The sequence below is a fragment of the Pseudophryne corroboree genome, chromosome 1, assembly GCF_028390025.1.
Source record: "Pseudophryne corroboree isolate aPseCor3 chromosome 1, aPseCor3.hap2, whole genome shotgun sequence".
NCBI lineage: Eukaryota > Metazoa > Chordata > Amphibia > Anura > Myobatrachidae > Pseudophryne > Pseudophryne corroboree.
This window is the reverse complement of record NC_086444.1, coordinates 589,977,749-590,004,080: the sequence shown is the minus strand read 5'-3', so window position 1 is coordinate 590,004,080 and position 26,332 is coordinate 589,977,749. Positions and strand designations below refer to the sequence as shown.

General features: G+C 47.0%; 1 protein-coding gene across 5 annotated transcripts in view; it reads right to left on the bottom strand.

The window, feature by feature from the left end:
- Positions 1-24,089, bottom strand: part of LOC134900336 (stimulated by retinoic acid gene 6 protein-like) — a 200,353-nt gene extending 176,264 nt beyond the window's left edge. For 3 of the 5 annotated variants that reach the window (XM_063914234.1, XM_063914231.1, XM_063914236.1), the window contains exons 1-3: positions 23,693-23,922; positions 10,369-10,444; positions 6,244-6,344 (exon numbers count right to left, since the gene is read on the bottom strand). In XM_063914234.1, the coding sequence (XP_063770304.1) occupies positions 6,244-6,344; positions 10,369-10,444; positions 23,693-23,712 (197 nt within the window). In that variant the 5' untranslated portion in view covers positions 23,713-23,922. Of the gene's footprint in view, positions 1-6,243; positions 6,345-10,368; positions 10,447-23,692; positions 23,923-23,968 lie in introns of those variants that run through there. The other 2 variants (XM_063914232.1, XM_063914235.1) reach the window with 2 other exon arrangements.
- Positions 24,090-26,332: the final 2,243 nt, after the last annotated feature.

Here is a 26,332-nt window from a genome sequence, read left to right as displayed (position 1 = left end):
CGGCGAGGTAGGTGATTTCTCCTCTATGGGTGTCCACGACACCCATAGAGGGAGAACAGAACCTGTAGAGAGCATAGCTCGCCACCGACCCCAAAGCGTGGTGAGCGCAATGAGCCTGCAGCATAGCTCGCCACCGAGCCTGCAGTGTGGTAAATGCAATGAGACCACAAGGGGCTTCATTGGGCTAGCCCCCCTGCTGGCATCCTGTGCGGCGGTACAACATACCGAATCCCTCCCCGGTGGCACCTAACTCTAACCCGCCCTCCCAGCAGCCTAAACCTAACTCTGCTCCCCCCTGTGGTGCAGCCTAACCCTAACCCTCCCCCACAGCGTAAACCTAACTGCCCCCATCCCGCGGCTGACATGTTCTGCGTCCTGCTGTCTGGTCGATCGGGATTCTGGGTGTCATATTCTGATCCCATTCAGGATTCTTGTGACTGTGGGGTCATTCTGACCCGTTTGCTCGCTGCTTTTTATCGCAGCCGAGCGAACGGGTACCCACTGCACATGCGCCGCTGCCGTTGTGCGCCGGCGCATGCCAGACGGCCGAAGGCCGTAGCTGGGCTGCGATTGCCTCTGCCTGATTGACAGGCAGAGGCGGTCGCTGGGCGGGAGGGGGCGGAATAATGGCGTTTGGCCGCCGTTTCGTGGGCTCATTCTGGCCAACGCAGGTGTGGCCGGACCATGCGGGGAGCGGCCCGCAGCGGCTGCATGACATCATATGCAACCGCTGCGGGCCGGGGAGCGACGAGTAGCTCGCAGCCAGCACGCTAAAGCTGCGCTGATCGGGAGCTACTCTTGAAGTGCAAATGCATCGCCACTGTGCAATGCCTTTGCACTTCTGCGGGGGGGGGGGGGGGGGGGCGGCACTGATATGCGGGCGGACTAGCCCTGTGCTGGGCGTCCCCCCGCATGTCAGTGTGAATGATCGTAGCTGTGCTGTGCTAAATTTAGCACAGCTACTACGAACATCTTGGAATGAGGGCCTGTGCTTTTAGCTGTATCCGGATCCCAGCGTTCATATTTTGACAGTTGGGTTCCCGACCGCCGTGATTCTGACCGAATACCGTTTGCGGAAGATGTTTGCACAGACCAATACACCAATGCAAGAAACTGGATGGAGTGGGGGCCTGATGTACTCAAGTGTCCTTTGTTTTGTGGAGCAGTAAAAAAACAGGTTCTCCTTTTGCAAAGTCAGATTATTTAAATGCGATAAAAGGGGTGATGAGGGTGTACTTTTAGTGGCATTCCTGTATGTAGATGGTCATGTCTACTTGTTTAAAGTATGAATCTTCCACAAGGTCACTGCTGGTGCCATCTGTATTGGAAGATACACAATAACTTTTAGAAGAAAATATTGAAAAATATATCTTATATTTCAATATGCACTACAATTTCACCTGTGTCGTTAATGTATACTGAAATGTCAGATAATCTTGAAATATGATTTGTTTCAATACAGCATAAATGGGGGTATGCATTCGTGTTCATTTTGGACTTTTATTACATTTTAGATTTGTATTGCCAGTTTTATTTTATTTGATTTTTTTATTCTTATTTTACATTTTTAAATTTTGTTTGTGTTCAGGTCAACAACAACAATGTAAATAAGAATACTGAATGAAGCAATTTAGGGCCTAATTCAGCATGGGTTCAAGATTTGCGTAAAAACCGCACACCTACAATCCTTTACTCTAACATGCGGGGGCCGCCCAGCACAGGGCAAGACTGCCCCGCATGCCGGGTCTTCCCCTCCACTGCAAACATGCGAGCACATCGCTATACAGTGATATGCACGCATGATTAAGGTAGCACCCTGCTTACTCAGCCTAGCTGCACAGGCAGTCGGAGAGCCGCCATCTTTTGGGTCGCGGTGGCTGTGTGTAACGTCACGCAGCTGCCGCGGCCGCCTCAGCAACGGTCCGGACATGCCTGCATTGTCCAGACAGCGTCCCCTTGAATGGAGTGTCGACGCCCCGTTCCCGCCCCTCTCCAGGTCTTAAACAGCATTCTAAAGAGAACGCAGTTTAAGACCTCGCGTATATACCGTACATGAGCTGTTGAGCAGAAATCGCTTCATAGCGACTTTTGCACATTAGCGTGAGAAGCTGAATCAGGCCCTTAGTACCTATTATCGTACACCCTTATCTTTCCATTTCAGAAGTGCAGACTATGTGTCAGGTCTCTGGTTTTGTCTGTCCCCGGAGGGGGCACTAGTGGGTCAGTGCAGGTGTGGTGTATAAAACGAGGAGGCCGGAGAAAAGTGATGTTTATTATGTCACAGAGGTCACAGAGCAATGGAATAACAGATGGAATGGAATGCAAATGATAATAACATGGAACCAGCAGCAACAGGAAATGATATATGGATAATAACTGGTACAACTGATAATAGGAATAGTGAATGGTAACTTAATCCAAGGAAATGAATATGCAAAAGTCACTGGTAACACAAATGAGGAATAATGATGAACTTGATAATTGGATGCAAACGGTTTTGAAAATATCACTGAGGCAGACAGAACTCCGGTAATTATAGAAAGTCTCAGTAACACACAAGTTCTTATGGCCAAGCAAGGCCCAGGCAGGAGACAGTCCTAACTCAGCAACAGTAGTGGCTCTTGCCACGGACTTTTGCCCGGGGCGCCGCCTTCCGGAGGGTGCCTGTGCCATCTGGAGGGCGCCGCACCATGGCAAGATCCGCTACTGTGCCCCCCGCTGGCGTCCACTGTGTCCCCCGCTGTGAAGGGAACTAGACGCTACCCGTCTAGTTTCCTTTCAGGGAGAGGACCTTTGCTGTGCAGTGCGCGATGACATCATCACGCACCGCACAGCATTGTAGGACTGACACAGACGCTAGAGGTCATAATTGACCTCTAGTGTCTATCTGCCCCATAGATCCGAGGAGAGGAGCGGCGCCGGTGGAGGTCTGCAGCGGTCGGGAATCAGGAGCGGGGATAGTAAGTTTTTTTTTTGTGTGTGTAAGTGGCGCTACTCTATAGGGGGCGTAACTGACCATGCCCCCTGTATGAAGCCACGCCCCTATTTTCCACCTGGGGCGCCAACAGGGCTAGAACCGGCCCTGCTCAGCAAGTTGGTTAAGTGCTGGATGCAATGCACAGAATGTAATGCTGGTAATTAGGTGCACAGGTTAGGCAATGAATAAACACCTGAGGAGAGTCTCTTACTGCAGATGAATTGTAGCAGGCTGTGGCTGAAGTCTGAAGCAGGCAGAAGAAATTAAGACTGGAGAATGAGACGACGAGAATAACCACAGGGAATAAATGGAGACAGGAACACGGGAACCAGGAGAACTTGCACACCAAATGTCCGAGGCGATGAGACTGAGCCACGGACTGGAACTTATACTCCTTGCTCTGTGATGATTGGATGTTGAACTCTGTGAGAACACACCCTCCTGGATTGGGTGTCCGGATCAGCTGAGCGCAAGTGTCATGGCGGCACCCATACCAGACAGACGTCGGCACACAGCGGGGCACACACTGGATGCGATTCAGGGGTACTCAGCGACACTAGTCATGGCGCTCGCGGACAGTGCATCCATGCAGCCGTGACTGGGACCATGACCTCCGGAGGCCTGCACACCAACGCGCTGGTAAGTGAGATGCTGCTGAAAGCCGATTCCTGACACTAAGGGATCAATTCAGTTAGCTGCGCGGGGAGCAAGCAGGGCCATTAACAGAAATCTTGGGGCCTGGTACACCGATATCTCTGGGGCCCACTTGATTTGGCAGGGAGTGGCTTTACAAAAAAAGAGTATATATATATATATATATATATATATATGTGTGTGTGTGTGTGTGTATGTAATAGGTTTGGATGATGTGCGACCACCTTCATACATCAAGGCACTGCAGCTCAAATGACAAAACAGTTTATTCCTGCTTCAACGTTTTAAGGTCATCACCCACTCATCAGTCTGCCCTTTCGGGTTAAGGCATTAGGGTTAGTTTAGGAGCCTGAGTTAGGGTCAGGGCCAGCAACAGAAATCTTGGGGCCCAGTACACTGATATTTCTGGGGCACTCTCAACCGCCCTTAACTTGGCAGAGTGGGGCTTTAAAAATTATATATATAACTATACATTTTAGCAGTGTGTGCAAGAAACAGCATCAGCGCCCCCCCTTAGTTAAAACAGTGCCAGTGCACGGCGTACAGGGGCGTGGCTTCACGAGGAAGGGGTGTGGCCACAAAATAATACCAATTCATATAACGCTGCGCAGTAGTCTCCATTATTAAAATGACACTGCATAGTAGTGCCACTACACCAGGTAGAGCCCTTTTACACATTACGCCAGGTAGAGTCCCCTTTTTACACATTACGTCAGGCAGAGTTCCCTTTTTACACATTACGGCAGGCAGAGTCCCTGTTTTACACAATACGGCATGTAGAGTCCACATTTTTACACAATACGGCATGAAGAGTCCATTTTTTATACGTTATGGCAGGCTGAGTCCCCTTTTTACACAATACAGCATGTAGAGTCCCCTTTTTACACAATACGGCATGTAGAGTGCACTTTTTACATAATATGACATGTAGAGTCCACTTTTTACACAATACGGCATGTAGAGTCCCGTTTTTCACATTATGCCAAGTAGAGCTCAATTCCTTAATGACTGTTCGAGCCCCTTCCAACCCACCCGCTGCTCCACCGCAACAACCCCCCCTCCCTCCACCCTACTAGGTGATTCATTGTGAGCTGTTCACGCCATCACAAGGGGTTACAGCCCCTTAACCGTGGCACGCCCTTTGTCCGTGGAATATTTAACCACTCACAAAATTATCATTGCAGGTAATCCTCCATATAATCTAAATATTGCACGGCCCAAGGGCATGCAAGGGTTAAGGGGCATAGCCCCTTGCAACAGTGTGATGAGTGCCCGTAGTCACCTAGTACACTATGGGTGTCATTCCGAGTTGATCGCTCGCTGCTGATTTTTGCAGCGCAGCGATCAGGTGAAAAAAATGGCATTTCAGCACATGCATATGCCCCGCAATGCGCACGCGCGACGTACGGATACAAAGCTTTTTGCGGTTGTGCTCAGGTTCTAGAGAGGTTTTCCATCGCACTGGCGGCCGCAAGAAGATTGACAGGAAGGAGGCGTTACTGGGTGTCAACTGACCGTTTTCAGGGAGTGTTTGCAAAAACGCAGGCGTGTCTGAAAAAACGCAGGCGTGGCTGGGCAGGTGTATGACGTCAAATCCGGATATGAATAGGCTGAAGTGATCGAAAGCGCTGAGTAGGTTCAGAGCTACTCTGAAACTGCACAAACTGTTTTTGAGGAGCTCTGCGGCACAGGTGTTCGCACTTCTGCTAAGCTAAAATACACTCCCCAGTGGGCGGCGGCATAGCGTTTGCATGGCTGCTAAAACTAGCTAGCGAGTGATAAACTCGGAATGACCCCCTATATACATAGAAACAGCATTTTACTGCAGGAATTAGGGTTAGTTTAGGGGTCTGGGTTACCATCAGGGCCAGCAACAGAAATCTTGGGGCCCAGTACACTGATATATCTGGGGCCCCCTCAACCCCCTTAACTTGGCAGAGGGGATCTTTAAAAAAAAATGAAGCCTTTAACTCTGTCAGTGAGCCCAGCAGGTGGTTTTACTGTTTGGCTACCCGGCTCTTCGGTGGCAGTAGCAGAAACATACAGAAATGCGCCAAAGCAGCGATATACATAATGATGGCAATACAGCATGGATCACAGGGACTGGACAAAGTGATGGGGTAAAAGGAGGGGGGAGGGTTTAGGGGGCCTGTTAATTGTTTTCCTACTTAAATTGAGCAATATTGTCACTATGGCTCTGTTATTTGTGTCCTTGATTCTTGGGGAACCCCCTGAACCTCAAGGCCCTGCAACAAATGTCCCCTTTCTCCCCCCATGTCGCCGGGCCAGGGGGCAAGTTGCCATTTCAATGGCGTGAAGACGCTACCAATGTCACCACAACTCGCCTTCCCTCGCGGTTCAACATCGTCTGGCAGTGGTGGAATTTTGTATGCAGTCCTATGGAATATAATCCCACTGTGAAGGGACTCACTGGTAATCAAATTGATCCCTGTGATCCTACAGTTATTTATCTTAGATGGGGTATATTTATAATGTTTGCTTTGTAGTGAGTAATGTAAAATAAGATGATGGGGGAAGGGTGTGATGCTGAGGTTATGTTTATCTACAATTGCAGTAAAAGAAATGTAAAAAATGGCATGTAAAATACTTACATGACAAATCCAAACCTTCTATCGAGAAGCTGTATTTTGTCATCAAAATGGGTCTTATTAATACGTCTCTCAAGAAAGGAAAGTGCCAGAATGATAAGTACCTTAAAAAAAATAAAAATAAGATGAATTTAAGAAGATTGTTATTATATACCTACAACTTTCAAGGACTTATGAATGTCAAATAATGAAGTGTTCTTATTGTCACTTGATGCAGAAATGCAACAATTGTGGATACATTTAGAATTTTTTTTATTTTCTTTTGAACTATAAATGGGTATCTAATGTATACTTGATCGACGCAGGGCCATAACTAGGGTGGTGCGGCTAGTGCTGCGGCACAAAGCGCAGGGTGCGCACTTTGTATTTGCCGGGCATCTGTTACATTAGCAGCAGTGCTCACGGCTCCTTTCCTTAAGAGCTGCCTGAGCAGCAGCCTGAATCACTTCGCTCCCATCTGTATTGAGCTCTCCACACTCCACAGGGGTGCACTCTAGAGTGAGGAGTTGCTTAAGGTGGGACAGCATCAGTGACCAGATAAGTGCTGCATTTAGGGGAGATTTATGCTGTGTAGCATAATGTGTAAGGGGGGGATTTGTACTGTATGGCATAATATTTAATGGGGTCGGGTATTTGTACTGTGTGGCATAATGTGCAAGGGAAGATTTTTACTGTGTAGCATAATCTGTAAGGGGGGTTTCTACTACGTGGCATAATTTGTAAGGGACATAACTACTGTGTGGGCATAATGTGTAAGGGAAATTACTACAGATGTGTCCACTTACATCTTTGCTATTTTGCTCAATTTGGCACAACATGCAAAACACGGCTAAGCTGTAGCGAGTGGATGGATTTAAAAATTTTTGCTTGCCATAATAGAATATGTATAAAGTAACATATTAAGGAAGAAAATTAAGAAAAATCACAAGGCATGGCTAAATCTCTGAGTCTATGGCATGCAAAACGGTGCCATACATGGCGGAATATAGCAAAGATGTATGTGGACACATCTTTGTGGGTATAATGTGTAAGCAGCATTACTACTGTGTGACATAATGTGTAAAGTGCACTACAGATGTGTCCTCACACATTGGCATAGCGTATGCTAGCAGCACAGTACAACAGGCGGGGGGAGCTGGAGGTGGTAGTGGCGAGCTATACTCCTGTTACCTGTATGAATGTGAAGCTGACGGTGATGTTTCAACTGGTGCAGGGAGAGTCTATTCTCCTGCTACCTGTTTCTTTTGCAGGGGGCAGCAGCAGTGGGGGTGCACATATGCACGCTCCTGCTGTATAATACACTGCTATGGGGGAGCCGGGTTGGGTACGAAATCCCAAGAGTCAGCTTACCGATGATCAGATTCCTGATGGATCATAACTAATCTAACTAAGAAGCTCCATGAATACTGTGTGGTAAAAGATAAATACCTTGATTTGCTGCAGACTCATGTGCAGTGGGAAAGAGACAGTAACGCAAAAGACATGGAGATAGTTTATCTTTAAGCAAGTTTTAAAGAGCAAGGACAGACCTTCAGTCCAACTTGGTTACTCTAAGAGCAGCCTGCTGAAAGAAATATATTTCTAGGGGAAATCTACATAAAACAGCTGAGCAAAGTGAAGAAAGAACCATGTACTGTATATGCTGTAATTGAGAAGTTGCAAGGAGAAAATAAGAACCTTGAAAAATGCCTATCAAGTGCTCAGAAACAGTTGCACAATGTCCAAGTGGAAATAAGTGGCAGGCACCCAGAGCTTAGGTGTAAAATAAAAGCTGCATAATCTGATAAAACTGTATCTAAAGTTGCCCAGGTCATCTTTTTTGCCATTAAAAGCAACCACTTGCAGGAAGTTCATATTAATGGTCTTATGAAGAGTAGTACTCTTGTACATGAAACAATGGCTTTATGTAACCACATCAGCACTTATAATGCAGCTACATTTGTTTGTGAGGAAATTGTGGTTTGTTTCAACACCAGCTACACAGAATCTGAAATTAGTCACCTTTGTGGACGGCAAATCTCAGTCTGTGCTGATGTTGAATTTGTTCACCCAAGCTGATGCCCAAGAAGATTCAGAGGGGAAAAATGTATCTGAAGAATAGGCCAGTGGAGAACTGTTATTTAGACCTGATGTATGTCCAGAAAATGTAATTCAGAGCCAGTCTGTAATGTACTGTATGTAAGGATGGGATGAAGGTAACAATTACTAGCATGTGGGCAGATGTACTGTATCTGTGCAGAAAGTCATCCCTTTTGCAATGTGGCTTGCTTGCTTTAATAGCATAGGAAATATCTATGATTGTGATGTGACTTGTATATGTCTCAGAGAAAGCAAAAGCGACCAATCATAAATATTATGTGTAACCTCTAAAAAACTTTCATCCAGGTACGAAAGATTATCTGTGGATAATGTCTCATTTTGTGCCTGATTATAATATGCTTAGGAAATGTTTGTACACTTTCACAAATAGTGCTGAAAGCTCGGAGAGGGAGATATTTCAAAGCAGTGGCTCTTTGAAAGAAGATGAGTTACCAGTGAAGCATGCCAGTGGTCAATACAATTCTTCAAGGCTAAAGGTTAGAGATGTTTCAGGCAGAAGTCATCCAATTGGCATGCCTATAAAAGGTTAAAGCTTTTTGACAGTGGATCACTCTGTGGTCTGTCTTCCTTTCCCAGCACTAGAGGCAGCTTCCCTGCTCTAGTGTTTTCCCTCCTAGTATTAGCTCAGTGCAGGAGGAGGTGCTTAGTGCACAGTCTGAGAGAGTTCTTCCTGGGAGAGACAACTACACTGATGTGCATCTTCTGCTCTGCTGTGTCACCTTGTCTACCCCGCAGCTGCACCCTGCATGTATACAGCCGCATCCTGTGTGTACTGAGATGCTATGTTACCGCTGTACTGCTTCACATGTGTACTGTGAGTTCCTGCTGCTGCAGAACATCTTCTATATACTACAAGCTGTTATCTCTGTTATATGAATAAACCAATCAGGCTGGTTAAGTGCCATTGTGTGGACAAACATCCCTATACGACACCGCAATACTCTGTCAACAAAAGCAAGAGTAAACTTTATTGCTAAAGCCCAGTACCCACGGGCCGATGCAGGAGAGATGTGTGGTGAGCGAACCGCTCAGCACACATCTCTCCCCCCGCTCAGCACAGCGCGATCTGTGCTGAGCGTGCGGGGGGAGACGGGGGCGGGGGGGGTTACTTCACCCAGCGGGTGAAGTGAGCGACCCGCTAGATTGGCCTGCATGCAGGCCAATCTAGCAGCAGCGATAGCGATGCGCGGGGCTGCGCATCGCTATCGCTGTAAGGGGTACTCACGGAGCGATCAGGCTTAAATTCTAAGCAATCTAGTCAGATTGCTTAGAATATCGCTCCGTGAGTACCCCCCTTAAGAAACCAAGAATGGCTATCTTGGTTTCTTAGCAATAAAGAGGAAGAGAACCTGCACGGGTTTGATTTATAAGACCAGAGTGAAGATGAAGAATGTTACTTTGAGGAAAGTTACTTTGAATTTTTAAAGCCTAAAATGGGATTCAATAATGATTATCAAGTACTGGATATACGTTAATCTGGGAAACCTGCGCTGTTTGAGAAGTGGAATGCTGTACTAGATGTAGAAGGCAATGAGTTCAAAAAAGTGCCAGAAATTTTTGAAAAAAAGAAACACGAGAGCTTGAAAGATGAGACCACAAGAGGACGAAGACTTTGGATGAGGTTTGTGAAGTTGGTGAAAGGCCTTGAGGAGGACGCCTGTCTAGACGTACTAGCACTTTGGGTTTGGTTGCATATAGAGTGTTTGGGGTGTTATCCACATAGTGGTTGTATATTCCTCTAATACCTTTTAAATACTTTTCTTGAATTATAAACAGCAAGAAATAGGGACATGCTTTGCAAAACATAAATTGTTCACTGTAGACAGTTTTATTTTGGAGCTTGCTACAGTAGATGTAAATACATTCATTATTGGTAGTCTGATTGCCACACTGAAGAAAGACTAACATGTTGGATTTTTGTGGAAAAGGCAGGCAATCTATTCAACAGATACAGTAGCCATGTAGAACACATTAAAATCTATCTATGATTCTTTTTCTGGAATTTATTTTTTGCTGTACAATACTCACCGAAGGAATGAGCGAATAGTGCAGAAACAAATCTATATCTACTGGACTTTTACAGGTGCCATTTTCGGTGATTGTTCTGTGAAATGAAATGCAATAAAAGGAGTATAATGATAACTGCAACTACAATTATATGTACTCATGTTTGTGATCTAAATAATGCAAATCTTACATTGATGATTTTTGTTACGTACAGTATTCTTTATTAATTGTAAAAGACATGATACAATCTAACATTGTCACATAAGAGGTATACTTTAACAACTATGTTAACACATTTCTAGATATATAATGGGCCTAACTCAGTTTGGATCACAGTGTGCCATCCATCCGGAATTATTAAGAAAAAGATGTGAGCGCATGCGCAGCGCCCATCCTGCACATGCGCGCTCATTTTCTGCATCCCCCCCGCAGAGCTGGTCACGGGGCAGGGTTGGGGGGGCGGGCAATGCTGTTTCCAGGGAGGAGACGGATCATTGCAGGGGCGGAGCCAGATCAATGGGGCAGTACGGCACGGACGGGGGCGTGTCAGGGGCATGACCACGGCGGTTGCTTGACATCACGCGCAGTCGCCCCAGTAGCAAAAATGGGAGCGGGCCTCCTGCAGGTACCAGCAGGCCTGTTATTTCCCCGCATGCTGACACTTGTGGTTCTCCAAGTACCAGCATGCGTGGCAGGCTTAATGGGACTTGTAGTTCCACAGCAAAAGACAATATTCTATTTTTTACACTTTTAAAGGCTATCAGCCCCCCATTCACCAGCCAGGGATGGGGGTGCGGGGGGGGGGCAGCCTTGGGCTTCAACCCTGTCCCTTGGATGCCTGGAGGGGGGAGACCTCTTAATTTAAGGGGTCCCCACTCCCCCAGGTAACCACGGCAAGGGATGACTACGGGGGGACCCCTACGTCTTTTAGTAACATAGTAACATAGTTTATGAGATTGAAAAAAGACCATTTGTCCATCGAGTTCAACCTATTTATGTTCTCCTACTCTGTATTATTTTCAGGACTAGTTTAATGTGTTTGATAAAGTCGGCCGTTATGTTGTATTTCCTCATTTTATTGTAACTATAGTACGTGATCTATCCTCCATTACCCTGTATATCATTATCCATTAGAAATTTATCTAGGCCATTCTTAAAAGTATAGACCAAGTCTGCCATCACTACTCTCTCAGGCAGGGAATTCCAAACTCGTCCTTACTGTGAAAAAACCTTTTCGCCTCTGTGTGCGGAATCTCCTCTCCTCTAACCTAAGTGAGTGTCCACGTGTCGTCTGTGCTGATCTAACCAAAAACAGATCCCCCACAAGCTCTGTGTATTGTCCCCTTAAATATTTATAAATGTTGATCGTGTCTCCTTTTAATCTCCTCTTTTCCAGTGTGATCATGTCAAACCTTGCAAGTCTTTCCTGGTATTCCAGCGTCTCCATCCCCTTAATAAGTTTGGTCACCCGTCTCTGAACCTTTTCAAGTTCCAGGACATCCTTTTTGTAGTAGGGTGCCCAAAATTGCGCGCAGTATTCCAGATGGGGACTCACGCGGGCTTTATATAGAGGGAGTATAACACTCTTATCCCTTGCATCAATACCCCTCTTTATGCATGCTAGTACCTTGTTTGCCTTTTTTGCTGCCATCCAACATTGGGTGCTGCTGCTAAGTTTGTTATCTATGTGAACACGTAAGTCTTTTTCCAGTACGGAGTCCCCTTACACCACCCCATTTAGTATGTACGTGTTATTTTTGTTCTTGCTACCAAGGTGCATTACCTTGCACTTGTTTGTATTGAAACTCATTCTGGAGAGACTCAGCGTCTCCCTTCAAATTTATAACCTTACATAGTTTGGTATTATCTGCAAAAATTTACACCATACTCTTTAGACTTTTTGCTAGATCATTAATGAAAATGTTGAAAAAAGTGGTCCAAGTACAGACCCTTGTGGCACACCACTTAGTACTTCAGTCCGATTTGAAAAAGTTTCATTTACCACAACGCGCTGCTACCTATTATCTAACCAATTTCTAACCCAAGTGCATTATGTGCTCCCTAGCTCCAGTTTTTGTAACTTATAGATAACTCTCATGTGTGGCACTGTGTTGAAAGCCTTAGCAAAGTCTAAAAAGATTACATCCACCACCTTACCCTGATCAAGGTTCACACTGTTTCATAAAAGCCTAGTAAGTTTGTCTGACATGGTCTATCCTTCACAAATCCATGTTGGTTCCTAATAATAATCTTTTTGGCTTCAAGGATCTTCTGTACCCTATCCCTTAGAATGACCACGGCGGTTGCTTGACATCACGCGCAGTCGCCCCAGTAGCGAAAGTGGTAGCAAAAATGGTCTATAATTGCCTGGTTCAGCTTTACTTCCCTTTTTGAAGATCGGCACTACTTCCGCTATACACCAGTCTTTGGAACCATGCCTGATGAAAGTGAATCATTGAAGAGTAAATATAGAGGCCTTGCTAATTCGGAGTGTAGCTCCATGAGAACCCTTGGGTGAATACCGTCTGGACCAGGTGACTTGTTAATCTTAGTTTTTTCAATCGGTCACAGACTTCCTCCTCACTTAAATAAGCAGTTAAGAGTGGGACATTATCCTTAATGAGGTTGGGTGTTAGTTCATGCATCTGGTCCTCTATTGTAAATACCGATGAGAAAAACTCGTTTAATTTATCCGCTATGTCATTATCATTTTTGATTAAGACTCCCATTTTGTCCTTTAAAGGGCCTATACTCTCCTTCTTTAATCTTTTGCTGTTCATATATTTAAAAAAAAATTGGGGGTTTGATTTACTTTCCTTTGCTATTACAGATGGAGCCACACTCATCTAGGCTTCTCTGCTGCATCTAGGTGCACCAAGGTTTATTAGCATAAACTTTTCATCTATTGTTCTCAGCTGCAATACAATACAGAGAGAACAAAACAACAGGGGATTAAGTCATTACAGCAGGGGCTTAAGTCCGACTGCCCTGTCTCAGTTAATCCTATTAAAGGCAAAGATGTAGAGGGCTCCATCTGTAGCTTTTCAGTTTCTACTTTAGCCACTCTTTTTTGCATATTTTGTTGCAAACCTTATAGTACTGGAATGACTCCGCCTTCCCGTCTGATTTGTATTTTTTTTAATGCTCGCCTTTTTTTGCCCTCAAATTCCTTGATATTTTTGTTAAGCCACATTGGTTTGGAGTTTTTAGTCCTTTGTTTGCTGCCCATGGGAATACATTTACGAGTAATCTCATAGAGCAGCGATTTTAACACCTGCCATTTCTTTGTAGTATTTTTCCCTTGAAACAAAAATTCATATTCAGTGTCCCTTAAAGCTTCCCTCGTCATGTCAAAGTCGGCTTTGCTAAAGTTCAGAGTCCATGTTGAACCTATATAGGACTGCTTAAGAAAATTGATATTGAATGTGACCATATTGTGGTCGCTGTTTCCTATGGGTTCCCCTACTATAATATTTGATATCAAGTCCCCATTGTTTGTCAATAACAGGTCTAATATTGCATTGTACCTAACTGACTCCTCGATTAGTTGAAGTAAGTAGTTATCATTTAGTGTGTTTAAAAACATATTACACCTAGCAGTATCACATGAATCATTTGTCCAATTTATCTCCGGATAGTTGCAATCTCCCATCACTATTACGTCACCTACTCTCTCCGCATTATCAATTTGCTTCAGCAACATTTCCTCGTCAGACACATTAATACCAGGGAGCTTGTAGCATAGCCCCAATAGTATCTTTTTCTTTCGCCCGCATGCAATTTCAACCCATAACGTCTCAGCAGTGTTTACAGTTTCCTCATGAATATCTTCCTGTGCATCAGGTTTAAAAAACGGCGTTACATAAAGACATACCCCTCCACCCCATTTGTTTGATCTATCCCTCCTGAATAGCGTATAACCCTCCATATTAACTGACCAATCATGAGATTCATCCCACCAGGTTTCAGTAATACCTATAATATCGTACTGTTTACTTGCGGCAAGGACTTCTAGTTCCCCATTTTTACCTGTTAGGCTTCTAGCGTTTACATACATACAAGTAAGATAAGTATTTCCCCTTGCGCAAGTGACATAATTTTCTTTATGCAGTAATGATGATCCATAATCGTCACCAGTCAGTGTTTTGGCAATACCCTTGGTAACACCCTCATTAGTACCCATGTTAATGACTGTGGAGTCTGCTCTTTCCCTCCCCCCTTCTCCACCCCCAATTGGTTCACTACCACTATCCTTATTCTCACTGCATGACCCATAGTTTCTAACTAAACCCTCCCCCCAGGCACCTAGGTTAAAATCTCCTCCAACCTGCTAAACATCCTTCCCCCCAGCACCGCTGCCCCCATCTCATTCAGATGCAATCCATCACGACAAAAAAGATGGCGCCTGACTGAGAAGTCCACCCAGTGTTCCAGGAACACAAACCCCTCCTACCTGCACCAATCCTTAACCCACTCATTTACCTCCCTAATCTCCCTCTGCCTCCCTGGGCTAGTGCGTGTCACGGGTAGTATTTTGGAGCATATTACCTTAGATGCCTTTGCCTTAAGTTTCTTGCTTAAGTCCCTATAGTTTTTCTTAAGGACATCCCACCCTCCAGTAACTTTGTCATTGGTGCCAACATGCACCACGACCGCCAGCCCCTCCCAACAATCTATCTACCCGGACCGAGATGTGCCGCACCCGAGCACCCGGGAGACAACAGACTGTACGGCAATCACAGTCCCAATAGCAGATTGCCTTATCTGTCTTCCTGATAATGGAATCCCCTACCATCACAATCTGACTAGGTACCTCACTATCTTTTATCCCAACTGCGCCAGAGGGACCGCTCCTCTGGTTGCTAGAGGGAACAGTCTCCTCCGGCACCATCATTTCCTCACTACCATCCACCGAATCAATGGCCAATCAGGCAAATTTGTTGGTGTTTGGTAGTTCAGAGATGTTGAGCCTCTCCCTCTTTTTCTTCCTTCTAACTGTGACCCTGCTAGCTGCCTGGTCATCCTCAGCTACCGGTGACCCCTCCTGCAACTCCTCCACCATTCTAAGCCTTGCTCAAAATTGTGAATATCCCGCAGCCGCATAACGGTTTGCTCTAGATCAGTTACCTGGGCTTCCAGAGCAATCATTTGCACACACCTCGCGCAGATGTAATCACACTGGGAGGGTTGCTCCCCAATCACAGCCCCACCCATATTATTTGAAAGCAGACCCGGCGACAGTGGGGGTCAAAGGGGACTCCCGTCCCGGGCCCCATCGATGTGAGGGGCCCCAAGGTCCAGCGGCGGCAGCATGTCAGATTGAAATAATTATATAAATCGCAGCATCGCACAAGCCGCAGGCCGCCTGCTGTGTATTTAAAAGGAATCAGTAACTGCCTTTTTTTTCCCTAGCGCGCCCCCCTGGCCCTGTTGTCACCCCTCAGTGCCCCCAGCCCAGCCCCCAGGTCATCTGTCACTCAGCCAGTGTCCCTGTGCAGTGCAATGATGTTGCACTAGTCACACAGGACGCTGCGTCTGGACCATCCCTCCTCTCTGAGTCCCCCCGCCCACCCTGTCTCTGCTGTGAGGAGCGCGAGCGGCAAAGCAGGATCGGGAATGCAGGAGTGCTGGCAGCTTGTTGCTGCATGGACGTCACTGACACTTGGAGCCTGGATGATTTGCAGCGCCGGCGGCTGTGTGTTGCTGGTAAGTCAAGTGTGTGCACTGCCAGCATGCTCGGCTCTCCAGCAGGATGATGTAGTGCCTGCACTATGATGTAATGCTCTGGAATACACCTTATTTGCACTAAAAAAATCCATGCAGTGCCATCTGGTTCTTATGTTGCTAGTGATTGACATGCAAGTCCCCCCAGGGAACCCATTTATTCCTGTATCTGTCAAGGAAAGCACCCTGGTTGTTAATGTTGGAAAGTAAGTGCCATATATATACATATAGATAGATATAGTGTGTCATATATTGTCTGTCTGTCTGTCTGTCTGTCTGTCTGTCTGTCTGTGTATATGTATATATATATATATATATATACACACACACACACACTTTTTTTAAAGACACCCTCTGGTTTAAGAGTGGGTGACCATGGGGGGTTGAGGGGGCCCCAGAAATATCAGTGTACCGGGCCCCAAATTTTCTGTTGCCGGCCCTGTTTGTAAGGTCTAACTCCCTGTTACCTTCAGAAGAAAAATAAATAAAAAGAAAAACAATCTGTGCAATGCAATACAGTACTATAGCCTAGCTGTGATGAGAAACAATATACAACAGTAGGACAGTAATTGATAATACAAAATAATCAAGGACAAGGGGAGATAAAGAAGGACAGAGAGAGCAGGAGAAAAAAAACCCACTCACTTATACAATAATGAAGATAGGCTTATACCTAGCTATCCTTGTGCGCCCCCTGATCCTTTTCTTTTATGCAGCAGCAGTCCCCAGCTCCTCCAGTGGCGGCAGCAGCAGCAACGGTAGCAGTCTCCGCCCCCCTCCATCCCCCCCCTCTGATGGCTGTAGCAGCAATCTCCGGCCCCCTTCTGCAGCTCCTACTGGCAGCAGCAGCAGTAGGCTCTGACCCCACAGGCAGGCTGTGGCGGCAGCAATTCGCGGCTCGGCCACAGCAGCATCGCCGGGCAGTACCTAGTACACACACACACAAAACACAACCCCTCACACAAAAACAAAACAGGCAGCCCCATACACACAAAATCTCAGCCCCTCACACACACACTCAAAATCTCAGACACACACACACACACACACACACACACACACACACACACACACACAATCTCAGCCCCTCACACACACACACACACACACACACACACACACAAAATCTCAGCCACACACACACACAATCCACAATCTCAGCAACACACACACACACACAAAATCTCAGCCCCTCACACACACACAAAATCTCAGCCCCTCACACACACAAAATCACATCCCCTCACTCACACAAAAAGGCAGCACCTTGCAAACTTACACAGAGAGCGCCAGCGGCAGCGGTTACTCTTGCTGCACGTTCAGCTCTGGCCCCCTCACTGGCGCTTGCTGTGCCCCCCTCCGGTACCCAGTACCTGATCTTGTCCAATCCGGTCCCCCTCTCCAGCACCTCCGCACAGCCCCTCACATGCGTCCGACCTCACCAGCCTCATCTACGTGCGACCACTTCCACTTCCGGTTCACCGCTGTTCCGGATCACAGCGTCGGCCTCCTCCTCTTACACGATTATTGCTTGCATATTAGTATATATGTCTATGCGGTGACAGACTTAACAAGCAATTGAACAATCAGGACTCAGGTGAATGTATGGCGGAACGTATATTTGGGACCAGGACCGGTCCAAGAGCCCAGTACTGGTTGTATAGATACTGGTGACACAAACCCCCCCTCGGTATTTTAACAACCAGGACCAGCTCAAAGAACCCATGACTGGTTATGCACATACCTACTTACGGCACTGATCTGTATATACAGTACCACCTGTTGTATTTTTAGGTGCCACTATCAGTAGCACCATAGAAATTAGTGCAGTTTAGGTGCAGATTTCCTATCTGAGTCTGGCCTCAAATGTGAACAATTGAGTGTCTGAGTACACTAAATTGTACATACCCCTGTTTAGCCACTTCACACTTTTCCAAGACATTTCTGATACTGGGGGTCATTCTGAGTTGATCGCAGCAGCAAGTTTGTTAGCAATTGGGCAAAACCATGTGCACTGCAGGGGGAGCAGATATAACATTTTCAGAGAGAGTTAGATTTGGTTGGGTTATTTTGTTTCTGTGCAGGGTAAATACTGGCTGCTTTATTTTTACACTGCAATTTAGATTTCAGTTTGAATACACCCCACCCAAATCTATCTCTCTCTGAACATGTTATATCTGCCCCTCCTGCAGTGCATATGGTTTTGCCCGACTGCTAACAAAATTGCTGCTGCGATCAACTCAGAATTAGGCCCACTGTGAGGGAGAAGTATGCAGCAGTGATAAGAGTGGAGAAGTGTGCTATGGCAACAAATCAGCTGCTACCTATAATTTTAAAGAATGCACTTGATAAATGTTACCTCAAAGCTGGCACACTTCTCCACTCTTTTCACTGCTTCATACATGTCCCCCATAGGCTCTCAATCGCAACAACATCTTTGTACAGACACACTGTGTAAGTGTAACCCATGTACCATAGGAGTTTTTTTAGGGATTTTCATGCACACACATTGGCAAAGAAAATTTTGCTGAACTCTGCAACGCTGATTCAGGCCCTATATGTCATTCTAACCAGTGGCGTCATGAGAGGGTGCGGGGGGGTGCGGCCCACACCCAGGTGTCACCCTTCCATGGGGTGACACCAAATAGAGCCGCACACTCACACCCGCACCCCCATCACATCCACTGACCTGGAAGAGACACGTACGCTGCGGCGGTGTCCACACCCCCTCCTCCGCAACATCAAGCCCCCCTGCAATCACGCCCGCACCGCTCTATGAGCCAGCTATGCACCGGCCTGCGGCCGGGACTGTCCAATAGGCATACAGCTAAGCGGTGCTTCAGTGCTTCCTCCTGCTATATGCGTGCCTTGCTGGGAGTGCAGGGTGAGTGAGAGTGACAAGTTAAGGATGGGGGAGGGATGCAGACTGAGAGAGACAGAATGGGGAGGGGGGGGGAATGCAGGCTGAGAGAATGAATGGGGGGGGATGCAGGCTGAGAGAGACAGAATCGGGAGGGGGGGGGGGGATACAGGCTGAGAGACAATTAATGGGGGGATGCAGGCTGAGATACAGAATGGGGAGGCGGGGGGATGAATGCAGGCTGAGAGATACAGAATGGGGGGGAATGCAGGCTGAGAAACAATGAATGGGGGGGATACAGGTTGAGAGACAATGAATGGGGGGGATGCTGGCTGAGAGAGACAGAATGGGGAGGGGGGGATGAATGCAGGCTGAGAGACAATTAATGAGGGGGGGGGATGCAGGCTGAGAGAGACAGAATGGGGAGGGGGGGGATGAATGCAGGCTGAGAGATACAGAATGGGGGGGGGGGGGGGCGAATGCAGGCTGAGAGACAATGAATGGGGGGGGGGATGCAGGCTGAGAGACAATGAATGGGGGGGACGCAGCCTGAGAGAGACAGAATGGGGGGGGGGATGAATGCTGGCTGAGAGATACAGAATGTGGAGGGGGGGGGGAAATGCAGGCTGAGAGACAATGAATGGGGGGGGTAGAATGCAGGCTGGGAGATACAGAATGGTGGTGGGGGTGGAGAATGCAGGCTGAGAGACACAGAATAAAGGGGGGGAGACGCAGGCTGAGAGACACAGAATGAAGGTGGGGGACGCAGGCTTCGAGACACAGAATGAAGGGGGAGGACGCAGGCTGAGAGACAGAATGAAGGAGAGGGGGAACACAGGCTGAGAGATACAGAATGTGGAGGGGGGGGGGGATGCAGGCTGAGAGAGACAGAATGGGGGGGGGGGGCGTAGAATACAGGCTGAGAGATACAGAATGGTGGTGGGGGACGCAGGCTTCGAGACACAGAATGAAGGGGGAGGATGCAGGCTGAGAGACAGAATGAAGGAGAGGGGGAACGCAGGCTGGGAGAGACAGAATGAAGGAGGGGGGGAACGCAGGCTCAGAGACACAGAGTGAATGATTGGGAGAACGAAGGCTGAGAGACGCTAGGGGGAGATGACGGTGTGGCGGAGAGTATCAGGGGGGAGAAGACGGTGTGGCTGAGAGATGCAGGACGGATATGATGGTGTGGCTAGGAGACGCAGGGGGGAAGATAATGGTGTAGCTGAGAGACACAGGGGGTAGAAGGTGACACAGCTGGCATGAATCTGGTTGAACCTCTGTTGTGTGACGATGACATTGGTTATATTCCTACACAAACAGGCATCTTCCGGACCATGTGATTTCATACATGAACAGCGAATACTGACTAAAGATGCTGTCTGACCAGGGAGGATACGTATCTTCAGAGGTTTCCCATGCTTCAGAGAAACCACCATAAAGGTAAGGTGCATATGGAATGCAAATTAATGTTCCCAGAGTGACGAGAAATGGGGGCGTAATTTTCACTGGCAATGCCCCTTTGTGGCACATGGCCACTCCCACGCCCATTTTTCGACGAGCGCCTGTGGCGCGCATGCAAAGCACCACTACACCACTGGGAGGAAGCAATGCTCCTGATACCCATAGTTATTGCAGTAACGTTCAGGCCGCTAGCGGGTGCGAGCATATACACACACCTGTGACTATTAGCATAGCAATGGATTTTGGGCCTAATTCAGACCTGATCGCAAAAGGAAAATCTTTCTCTAATGGGCAAAACCATGATGCACTGCAGGTAGGGCAGATATAACATGTGCAAAAAGAGTAGGATTTGGGGGGTTATATTGTTTCTGTGCAGGGTAAACAATGCCTACTTTATTTTCACACTGCAATTTAGATTTCAGTTTGAACACACCCCACCAAAATCTAACTCTATCTGCACATGTTATATCTGCCCCACCTGCACTGCATATGGTTTTGCCCAGAAGAGAAAATATTTGCTGTTGCGATCAGGTTTGAATTAGGCCCTTTGTTAGCTGTGGGAAGCTACGGCATGCTGCGATGTGGCAGCACCAGGAAAATCTGCCTCCCGCAGCTAGAGTATAACAGGACACATCTGTAAGTGGGAGTCTGCAAATGCATGTTTTGGTAATGAAACAGACTTCCGCATGAATGTGCATACCTGAAGGTGGCCATACATCAGAAAGATGAATCGCATGTGATCATCGAATGCGATTTCCCTTGAACTCCCCAGAAGCTCCCCGGCAGTCCTGGACTCACGATATCAAGTGCTCTAAAAACTAGTATAAAAACATTACTAAGGGTTCCGCGTGGTGTGATACGGAAGGAGGTCCATGGGGGTGACACCATGAGTTACCATACCGGGTGACACCAACCCTAGTGACGCCTCTGATTCTAACTATTTTAATTAATGAAATGGTATTGTAAATGTTTCCCAAGAAAATTGCATGCTTCTAATCCAGGAAAGTATTATACGATGAAGCACAAAGTACAATTAATAAGCCATTGATACAAAAGTAATCAATGTTTTCATTGTTATAATCAATTGAGCAATAGTTTAGTACTGGGGAATTTCAGACTGAGTGCGCAGACAGTCACTCCTAGACAGAGATGCTTGGAGGCTAGTGACATGATCCCATGACTCATATGGTCTATTTTCCAGTGTTGAAACAAACATTGTTTCAAGGGCATTGAACTTTGTCATTTAATTAACAGAGCTTCCTATTTTACAAGTTTCACAATTTTCTTTTCCATATACAGTATATAAGACTTAGATATACAGTACACAGTAAATTTGTGATAAGAAACAAGCACAGTCCATAGGAAAGTAATTGCTCATATAATTCATAATTTATTATTGTGTATTTATAGATCACCGCTATAATACACAGAATTGTACAGAGTATACTTAGGGGGATGTATCAGACCTTCTAAAGAGGACAAGGGGAGAAGATGTCCATATCACCCAATCAGCTTCCAGCTATCAGTTATCTAGTAAATTCTATAAAATAATAACTAGAAGTTGACTAGTTGCTACGGCCAGCTTCTCAACTTGTTCTCTTAAGAAGGTTTGACACATCTCCCCTAATCTTTCGCATCAGTCCCTAATCAATTAAATCTTGCAGTCTAAAGGGAAGAACTTCGAGAGAGATAAATGTATGAAGTTGCCCATATCAACTTCTAGCAATCATTTACCTAGCACAGTCTATGCAATGACAGATGCTGACTGGTTGCTATAGGAAACTTTATCTCTCTTAAATGTTTGATACATCTCACCCTAACTGAGCTTTCAGGCACACCCATATACTCCAGGGTATACTTTTGTAAGCAGTCAATTAACCAACCAAGCAAGCAAGCAAGCAAGCAAGCAACCAACCAACCAACCAACCAACCAACCAACTAACCAGTGTTTTTAGCTACCAAAGAAAACATACTCAAACGCATTTTATGTCTCCATAGTTCAAAAGTTGAAGTTGCAGTCACTCACACCTCAATGTTGTCATCCTATGTTAAACACCCTTTTTTTGCCTTATATGCATAGGCAGGCCATATTAGGGGGTGGGGTCAGGAAGAAGCAATAAAAAAAATATTGTAAGAACTGTGTGAGCTCCTCACAATCTTTTCCCTCACATGTTTCTTAGTGGTGATATCCAGTGAAGGACTTGCAATATTTAGTTAAAGATGCAAGCACAGGCAGGAGTGCAACCAGGGTCTGCCCAACCGTTACTCTAGCCATAGCTGTAAATAGGGGGGGCTAGGGGGGCACACGCCTCGGGTGCTGGATTTGAGAGGATGCAAGCTGTTTACCCTCCCCATCCTCTCTTCTCCTGGTCACCAGCATACATACAGCAGCTATCTCCGTGTGCCTCACTGTGAGTGTACACAGAGACACAGACACTGGAGGCAGCAGCTGCTGATTTCCAGCACTGACCACGCAACCTCTTCCTCTGAGGATCATCCGAGCAGCAACCCCCTGCCCTCACACACTGGCCCCAGGCAGCCACCTCTGTGCATGGGAGTTCACAGCCACTACAATGAGTGAGAGCATCTATAGTGAGCCCATCCATAGGGATTGCATTTATAGGAAATTATATAGTATATAGCAGAGTACCTTTAAAGAGTACATCTATTGGGAGCATACAAAGATGGAGCCTCAATTATCCTACCTTCTCTGCTGCACCTAGGTGCACCATGGCCTATTAGCAAAAGCCTTCAATTTATTGTTCTCAGCTGCACTACAATATAGAGAGAATAATACAGCAGGGGATTAAGTCATTACAGCTGGGGATTAAGTCCGACTGCCCTGGCTCACTTAATCCTATTAAAGGGATAAATAAGCATGGCTCCATCTGTATATTTGTAATACTGTATGTATGTAATACTTGCGGCTATTTCCCGAAAATGGGTGTTTTCGGGGAATTTCCCAAAAATATTATTTGATACATAGGCCCCTTAAAAACAATAAAGTGTAAGCATTTCTACATTTATTTAGCAAAAATTTCAATGAACAATTCTGAATCATGAAGAACCTAATAGACAGTTTGAATAAGTGTTTTGCATACAAAGTGAAATTTTTTTTTGTATATTTTTTCATTTCCACAACCTTGGCACATATACCTATTAGTAGATGTAATGCATTGCGTTAATATATTTGAGCTCGAGATAAATAGCAATAAATATTAAAATGCAAATTTTAAAATGGCAAATATGAAATCAGTACATTTAAATAAATAAGAATTAAATTATAGATTAATTTACCTCTCATTTTGGAAGTTCATGTTGTCTTCTTTGTGAAAGACTGTTAAGGAGGCCGCAGAAAAACGTTTAAAAGCAGCAGATTATGAGCTGAGTATTATGTATGCCAAGAATGATGAAACCACGCGTTCTGAGGTAACTGTGTGTTTAAGATTTGTGACACAGGGGATCAGGTTATCCATGATGTGCCTAAAAGTTAATAACACCAAGGTCTGACTTCTCTTCTGCTGCTCTTGGTGACATCGTAATAAGAAAGTAAACATACTGTCAAATATTTACCAGGCTGTGATAGTAGAGTAGGCAGGCACTTCCTGATACGGCCTGTGTAGTGTTCGTCTCATTGTGGGAATAAAAGAATGTTCCCTTTTACTTTCACCTTCTAACAGTCACAAAGCTAAAAACAAAGAAACACAATATCCAGAAGATTTTTTTTAATTGTTACTTTAAAAAGGTACATTATCTTTTATATAATAAATTTGACTGCAGATAAAAATTATATCATCAGGTTGGCATGACCTCTGAACCCCTGCTCACCAGTGTCAGTGATGTTACTTATAGAGAGTACCGACATTAGTCACGTCTAATGGGGAATGTAAATAATACCCATTTCACACATGGGGGAAATTCAATTAAATGTGATCTTTAATGAGTGCCCACAGCTACTCAATTAGCCGCATTGCACCCTCACCTAAGTTGTTAGATGCAGGTTACCGCGCCAAAGAATGTCAGTTATTCATGGTAAATGACATTCTCAGACTTAAGTGTCATGGCACAATGAAAGTTGTGAGTTTATATTGCAGCTAATTGAATAGCTCTCCTAGCCTCCAACCTGGGATATTGGGGGGTCATTCCGACCTGATCGCTCACTGCAGTTTATCGCAGTGCAGCGATCGGGTCGGACCTGCGCATGCGCCGGTGCCGAAGGCCGTCGTTCCCTAGCGATCACCTCTGCCTGATTGACAGGCAGAGTCGGTTGCTGGTGTAAGAGGCACGGGGGTGGGGCCCTGGGGAACAGAATTCAGCGCGCTCACTTACCTCCCGCCTCCCGTCCTCCACCTTCAGTCCGTCGAGGTAGCTCGGACGATACTGGCACACGTCCAGACACGGAGAAGAACTTCCTGGGTCAGCTGAAAAGAATGGGGGGGGGGGGGGGACACTACGCAGGGGTGGCCTACACTGGGCTCAGTGAAGGGTCATCATTGGCACTTGTGGCCTCAGACTGGGTGCCCCCGTAGTGGTGCGAAGCACCAGGGGCGACCCTGAATGAAGACGCCCAAAGGGGAGGTGGGGGAGGGGCAACATACACCACAAACACACACGAAACACCTTTATGCTCACCAGCTATATACTCGGCTTCCGCCAGACGACTGGCCCTTCTTCTTTGCTCCTGTAAGAGAACACACAACACAGCCCACAGGACGTGGCGCTGCTTACGCTTTATGACGAAGAGACACTTATACAGAGGTTATAGCACGACACCGTAATACTGTTTCAACCTTGTGGTACTCACCAACGCGTACTTCCGACAGCCTACCTTTCATGGGGGCCTGGCTGTGGGGAAAACTGAGGACTCATCACACATGCGGCGTAGCGCCAACTTATGTGTGTGTGTGGGGGGGGATTGGGGGCCTAACGCCCTCTGCTGCTCAGGCCTAGTGCCTGTTTTTGCCACACGGGCCTAGTGCCCGAATCCCTGGTGGTCTAGGGGGAAAGAGGGGCTACTACCTAGAACTACCCCCCACGGGCCTAGTGCCCGCCTAATGCCCCTCAGGCCTGGTGGGCCTAATGCCCCCTTTGGTCCCCCGAGCCTAGCGCCCGCCTAATGCACCTCAGGCCTAGTGCTTGCCATGCCCCACGGGCCTAGTGCCCGAATCCCTGGTGGTCTAGGGGGAAGGGGGGGGGGGTGGCACCACCTGCACTTACCCGTCTTCACCGGAGGCGGGATGGCTCCCACCACCTCCGGGCTTCCTGGAGACTTCACCTGGGCAGCGGTGGCCTGTGCAAGCTCTTTTACATTGCACACCGCTGGCCCAGGGCTTCCGACGTCTTCACCCGGCGGGCGGCGGCGTGTAGCAGCTCTTTCGCACGTGCCGCCGCCCTCCAGGACTTCCAGCGCCGTCTTCTCGGTTCCGTCTTCAGGAGCTCTTCTCTGCTCCCTCACGGCCGACGAAACTGAGCCCTCGCGCCCGGCGCTGGCTATTACAAACCAGTGCCAGGGGGCGGGGCTATGAGGTGGCGAGCCGGGATTGGCTCGCCGCCGCCACTCCTGATTGGCCACCAGTTCGTGATTGGCTCGCGGCTGGCGCCAAATTCAAAATGCCGCACGGCAATTGGCGGGCTCTGCGTCCCGGAGGATGCAGGCCCGCCGCCATCACCCGCGTGGAGCGGCGGTGGCTATGCACCGCCGCCCCCACGCCCACTGCCGAACTCTGCATTCAGCTGGGCAGGTGGAGACCAGACCAGGTCCGGTCCCCAGCACTGCCCGGAGCCAGTGCGACCTCCGGCCCCATGGGATGGCGCCGAGCCATCCCAGGTAAGGAGGGAGGTGCAGGCTAGTAGCAGGGCCAGTGACCGCACGAGTACACTGGCCCTTGCTACATTTCTCCACGCTTTTTCCTTTGTGGTCCCCACAAAGCTGGCCAT